Raw genomic sequence first — 7294 nt, 5'->3', positions numbered from 1 at the left:
AAGTAGTCACAAACAAGTTTGCTAATATTACGGTATATTGATAATTTTTACTTATGGACCATTTGACAGCAACTGAATAAAACACAAAACCGCAAATTGGCATTCCTAAGAAGAAGACCAACACCAAAAATGCAACAGGAGCGTAATATGTAAGAAATTGTCCACGCAACCTGTCACTGATGATGCCGTGCAGAAAATAAAGGCGAAACGCATATGGCACTAAAATTATGTTTTATTCAGTTGCTGTCAGACAGTCCATAAGTAAAAATTATCAATATACCGTAATATTACACGCAACTGAGGAAGAAAGCTGTGGAGTATCAAACTGAATAAACAATTGCATCTACAAATCCCATATCTAACCTTCTTACAAAGGTACCATTGCCATCAATATCAGCATGATCAAAAAATCTGAACTCAATACCTCGACTCTTTTCAGTCTGTGACATGAAACTCAGTGGATACTCATGAACATCTCCTCTCAGACAAGGTAGCACCATTAATATACTATATTCTTTGTTACTGCTGAATACGATTGGTTCTTCAAAATTTACCGTTGACAATGTATTGTATTCTACAACATCGGTAAAAAGAGTCCTACTGAGTACAGTTCCATGTTGGTCAAGTACAGACACATCCAAGTTTTCACGGTACTCACGAGGCAACCCATGAGCCAAGTTGAACTCACTCTGAGGCACAAGCCTAGTGAAAACTCTTATTCCACTCACCTTCACATATTTATCAACAAGTACTTTGGTTAGAAGTCTAATGTGCCCAGAAATTGTAACAGCTGTCTTTAAAAACTTACGAGCACAATAAAACTGTTTTATTGCTATCTTATCTCGTGAATATGGAACACTGCACATTCCTTCTGGTAATGGAATAAGGTCACCGTGTTTTTCCAAAATAACTGCTTTTAAAACAGCTATTTCTTCTGGAGTTAAAATGCCGGATGACTCTGGGCCTTCTGCAAATTCCTGTACAGTGAGAGACAGAAATCGTATTTTGGAAAGTGCACCAGCTTTCATCAAAATTGCACGCATATTTTCAGGAGTTCTTCCTAATCCTTTCTCTGAACACTGAACTTCAGCCCACTGAATGCATGTTTCAAACAGTTCCGTTTCACTAATATTTAATTTGTGCTGGCTCAAGAGTACATTAAGTGTATGCGAAGACATATGACCATCCACAGATTTCAGGACTTCTTTGGTATGCCCACACATCACCTGAAACAGTAAAGTATCCTTTTAAGACACATGTAATATTTTACTAATAATTTACAAAATAAAGAGGCATGGTTTTATTATAAACATGGCTAACAAAATTGGACACAGAAGGCAAGAGAAAGAGATGAAGGTATCTGGAGGTTGAAGAAACTGTGAGGAAGAAATAACAGGAGATTTACAGACAAATAACATATTGTGAACAAGGTCTACACCTGATAATAAGGTAGTTCTGCAACACAATGCATAACTGTAACCATCAAAAACAAGTTGACACTAGAACGAGATTTTCACTCTGCAGCAGGAGAGCTTATGTAAAGTTTGGAACGTAGGAGAAGAGATACTGGCAGAAGTAAGGCTGTGAGGACCGGGCATGAGTCGTGCTTCGGTAGCTCAGATGGTAGAGCACTTGCCTGCGAAAGGCAAAGGTCCTGAGTTTGAGTCTCGGTCGGGCACACAGTTTTAATCTGCCAGGAAGTTTCAAGTTAACACTAAATTAAATGCATATCTTCATGCTTCACAATCACTCATCATTTTTTCCACTTCTTCAAATGTTTCACGGAAATGGGCACATTCTATTCTCAGCCTGTTGGAACTATTCATTCATAGAAAATCACCATACTTTCAAGCAAGTATTTGCTCATGTAGAGAGGGTGGAAGGTGGGCAGGTGGGGGTGGGAAGTAACGGAAAACAGGGAGCATGCTCAAGAACTTTAAAATCCTATGCATTTAAATAATTTGTACAAATTTTGGACAAATGTGTTAGAGAATTGTGGTCAAAGAAATAACCACTGGATCTGATGCTGGATGGATGCTAGAAAACACCTCTGCACCTCGAGCCAGTGTGATATAATTGTCCTACTGACTCAGAAAACTTAACTGCTATTGAATACTCATTATTGGAATACTGTATATTGATGCCAATTTGATAAAAAACATGTATTTCATAAGGAATGTTCTGAAAGTTTTGTGGCAGCCGTGCCGCAAAAATATTTGAACAGACCAGAGCCGCTCCAAGTTAGCTACGTCAGATATCTGTCAGCATGCATATCTCCAATAGGCAAAATTGTGGCAAAGCTGTGGCATGTTTGGATGCAGATCAGCAGAAAAAGCAAGGGCAGTGCAAACTGAGCCACCATACAGTACATATGTGTATTTCAAGGGTCTGTAACTTCACTCCATGGACCACATGGCCGAGCATAACACGAGCTCCCCCACAGGCGCGTATAAAAGCTTGTTTGGCACTCTCTGTTCCTTTCTGCCTTCAATTCATCATGTCTGTGAAATACACGGTGCCCCCTGATCACAAGAAAAAGGTTCATGTCATTTCACACATGCGACCACTGTTCTCCTGCACTCACGAAATTGGACGACGCGCTCGGTAAGTATGCACGCCTACATATATCTGATGCAGCTAACTTGGGCCAGGCGTGAGCGGCTCACGTCTGTTCACGAATTTTTGCGGCATGGCTGCCACAGCTTCATTAAGATTTATTGTGAAACTAGAGGATGGAAGTTTGCTGGTGTAAACATTGAAATTATACAATATTGTTGAAAAGACACATTTTTTGTTATTTGATAATTCACACAAAACTGTATTATGTAAGGCGAAATTGTAAGCATATCAAAGTGTACATCATTGACAATGGGTTTAATTAAAACAACGTAAAGATGAAGGAGAATGTCATGAATTTAAAGTCAAAATTACAATTAATTACAAAACCTCTTATAAAAAGAAAATTGTATTGTGATAAATACATGTTAAATTTTTGATAATAATGTACAAGGAAAGTCTGGAAAAGAAAATATGTATTGTGGTGCCAACTTTGTCGAGATGTGTAGTCAGTACTAGCTAGCATATAGTAAGAGATGTATGAATTAAATTGAAATTTGTGAATAAAATATTTTTAGTTTTGAATTCAGAAAATAAATGTTTTATAAATATTACAGAAATCCTGCCAAATAAAATACATGTTAATAAGTAAATCCAAGGAAAAAACTGCAAAATATACTGTATTTTGACAACAATGATATTTCGTGCAGTTTAATATGCAGGTAAGTGTAATACTGGAGGTCATTCTGATGTTCCCAGAGATCACTATCTGAGATATAAGTGTCACACATAAGAGCAACCTTATGATCGAAGGAAATATTTGTCAGCCTTTTCCCGCCATTCCACAATTTTGTAGCTTCGGCAGGTGCAAGCTTTTTCACCCACCCGTTTCTTGTCATGTGGTACGTTTGGATGATTATTAATAAAACCGTGTTATCGCCTGCAACACTGCTATTCGCTTAGGAAGGTGTGATTGTCACTTTCTTTCTCTGTATTATTATAGACGATAATCTTCTATGCTGACAATTTTTTGTAGATGCAGACAGGCTGAAAGAGCTTTCATCTGATAGTAAAATGTGCAACTGCCTGCCACTAATATTTTTACAGTCAACAGTGAAGGTCCAACAAAGAGTTCTTGAAACCTCAGTTATCACTCACACTCTTTGCATTATCTTAAGATGCTAGAGCAATATGTACTCATCTCCAAGCCATGAAGTTAATCATTTCCTCAAAGTGCAGTATTTGTCCACTCTCAGATCTTCAAGAAACCGTCTCACAAAAAGACTCAATTTTTTTTCCTCCCACTGCAATCTCTCTTAATACTCAAAGAATATTACTAAAGAAAAACTGATGGAAGCTGTTTCTGCAGTCGGTTCACGCTCATTCAGGTATGCTGCCAAACACATACGGAACCAGATCAGGACCTATCCATCTTGAGGTACATATTTTCAAAGTTTTGCAGTTACTGCTTTCTATGACAGAAAGAGAAGAAGTAAACCATTACTAACAGGAAATGGAAGTGAAACACAAAATCCTTTCCTTCTCGGAGCCTTCTCATTTCTATCTTTCATTTTTTCTATACTCATTCTTTATGCTGGAAAATTGTCAGTCCATGCCACCCACTTTTTTTATCAGCACTTAGATCCTTCAGTCTCAGCTTACAGACTTTGAGATCTGTTGCTCTGTTCTATCACTCTCTCTTTCTCCGCCCCTCCCCCCACCTCTCCCTCTATCCTCTTTTTCCCTCTCTCTCTCAACACTGAGGTGTAATGTATCTTTAGTGAACTGAATCTCTCACCATGGTTTTGTAGATTTATGATTTTGTTTATTCCCTTCATATTTAGTATTCATTACCTAATACTACCAAGCATAACTGAGTATCCTGTAAATAAAAAAAGTTTGTAACACTATTTCATTTATAAGATTATGATAATTTTGTATACATACTTCATTCTGCTGAAACAATACTATCTTCCAGAAAGATAATAATTCACTCATTTAATATAGTTTTTCTGCAAAATATGTAAAATTATCATATAAAAAGTTCTAGGAAAAGACTGCATAATGCTGTGACCAATTACTGTGTTCAAACTGTAAACAGTTCAGTAGATAATAATCTTTACCATGGTTTACAAGATAGTTTGTTGAATTAGATAATGTAATTTTAGCATAGAAATCTCTATAAATGTTAGTAATCAAAATAATTAAGCATTCTAACTGCAATCTGCATATTTTGACAAAAAAGAAATTGTATAAGAAAACAGGGTCAAATATTTTCTTCATTATTCTAAAACTTGCTACACATTTAAGTTTTTGTGAATATGTGACTTTTCATTACACCTTTAAAAAAGTATTTATAGTAATAACCAACTTGTCACTGTTTTGATATAAAGGCTGGTGTTAGGATTAAGCAGTCAGTTACTTGTTTTTGTGCTGTCCAGTAGTTGTGGTTAGTGATGGATGTAAGAAGTTGCAGTTTGTTTCGTACAAATAAATGACAGGGACTAATAGGATATGTGTGCAGGATATTTTTTATTTTAAAGAGTAAAATCCTCAAATTTGTAAAAACCTCCAGCAAAAATCAAAAACGTCCAACCCATGGACATGCAACAAACAATAATGATTTAATAACTTCTACAACAATCACAGACACCCTCAATAAGACAAGATAAGTATCAACAAAACAGTGTATATCTACCTGCTCACAGAACGATTTTTCTTTCATTTGCAGATAACTCTTTTACATTTAAAGTACAATGCAATGACTGAGATATTTAAATTTGTGTGTTGTATGTGAGCAGGAACATTACAGTGGTATACAGCCACATTACTACAATCCAACATCCCTCCTGTATCAATACACCATAAACCTCCTCACAGTATGTGAAACAGAAGGTTTCGTATACCACTATCTTTTCCACTTTCTTGTTCCATGTGCAAACACTACACAGAAAAATGATTTTTAATAATGCTGCTTGAGTTCAAATTTCAATTAAATTTTGCCAGCATGGTCATTCAGTAATATGTGTACGGGAGGAAGTAAAATGTTTGTTTATATGGTTAGTAATTTATGCTCTTGACATTTTGCATGGTGTGCAATGCCCCTCTTGTAGTTATCTGCCACTAGAATTCAATGAGCATCTCTGATAGTCTCCTTTTTCCTAAACACATCTCTTTCACTACTCTTCTCTTGATCACCTCAATCCACTGTACCAAACTTGTGAGATGAGTGTTCCACAATGAGGATCAATCACCTTTTTTGTGGATACTCAAATGTCAATTTTCTATCACACTGTATTGACTGAGGCCACCTAGAGTTGTTGCCTTCCAGCTTTGAAAACTGAATAGGGACACAAATAGTTGACTACAGTCTCCCTCTACAAAGCAGTTTCAAGTGGATGTAGGCTGCAGTAATTATGCAAAGATAAAAGGGCTTGCACAAGGGTACAAAGCTGCATCAAAGTAACCTTCAGACTGAAAACTACAACAATCACAGTGCATGATATGCAGACCCGCATTTTCTCATGAGCATAATTTGTTGTCTCTCTTGGGCAATATGTGAAATTTGATAGATTAGCCAGTGTACTTGCATTAATGTATGTCATCTGCCACAAACTCTGAAGACAAACGGAAGGAAGGGGCATTCAAGTTCACCAATGAACCCCTGATTCTTCAAAGAATCAAACTCTCATGTATAAAACAGCCAAAACGTCTAATGAGTTAAGGTGTTAAATATCTGATGTTAAGCCTGTCCTGACAAAACTCTACCATCTGGTAAGCAAGATGTTTGAGAGAGGCGAAATACCCTCAGACTTCAAGAAGAATATTATAATTCCAATCCCAAAGAAAGCAGGTGTTGACAGATGTGAAAATTACTGAACTATCAGTTTAATAAGTCACAGCTGCAAAATACTAACATGAATTCTTTACAGACGAATGGAACAACTGGTAGAAGCTGACCTCGGGGCAGATCAGTTTAGATTTTGTAGAAATATTGGAACACATGAGGCAATACTGACCTTACGACTTATCTTAGAAGAAAGATTAAGGAAAGGCAAATCTACGTTTCTAGCATTTGTAGACTTAGAGAAAGCTTTTGACAATGTTGACTGGAATACTCTCTTTCAAATTATGAACGTGGCAGGTATAAAATACAGGGAGCAAAAGGCTATTTACAATTTGTACAGAAACCAAATGGCAGTTATAAGAGTGGAGGGGCATGAAAGGGAAGCAGTTATTGGGAAGGGAGTGAGACAGGGTTGTAGCCACTCCTCGATGTTATTCAATCTGTATATTGAGCAAGCAGTAAAGGAAACAAAAGAAAAATTCGGAGTAGGTATTAAAATTCATGGAGAAGAAATAAAAACTTTGAGGTTCGCCGATGACATTGTAATTCTGTCAGAGACAGCAAAGGACTTGGAAGAGCAGTTGAATGGAATGGACAGTGTCTTGAAAGGACGATATAAGATGAACATCAACAAAAGCAAAACGAGGATAGTGGAATTTAGTCGAATTAAGTTGGGTGATGCTGAGGGAATTAGATTAGGAAATGAGACACTTAAAGTAGTAAAGGAGTTTTTATATTTGGGGAGTAAAATAACTGATGATGGTAGAAGTAGAGAGGATATAAAATGTATACTGGCAATGGCAAGGAAAGTGTATCTGAAGAAGAGAAATTTGTTAACATCGAGTATAGATTTAAGTGTCAGGAAGTCTTTTCTGAAAGTATTTGTATGTA

General features: G+C 36.6%; 1 protein-coding gene across 1 annotated transcript in view; it reads right to left on the bottom strand.

Moving 5' to 3' along the window:
- Nucleotides 1–320: 320 nt before the first annotated feature.
- The window catches only part of LOC126259902 (BTB/POZ domain-containing protein 6-B-like), a 39568-nt gene continuing 32594 nt past the window's right edge, over nucleotides 321–7294 (bottom strand). The window contains exon 5 of the mRNA XM_049956984.1: nucleotides 321–1226. Within this exon, the coding sequence (XP_049812941.1) occupies nucleotides 321–1226 (906 nt within the window). The remainder of the gene's footprint in view (nucleotides 1227–7294) is intronic.

This window comes from Schistocerca nitens, chromosome 5, assembly GCF_023898315.1.
Source record: "Schistocerca nitens isolate TAMUIC-IGC-003100 chromosome 5, iqSchNite1.1, whole genome shotgun sequence".
Lineage (NCBI taxonomy): Eukaryota > Metazoa > Arthropoda > Insecta > Orthoptera > Acrididae > Schistocerca > Schistocerca nitens.
Note: the sequence above shows the minus strand (reverse complement) of the source record. Positions and strands in the feature narration are given on the sequence as shown.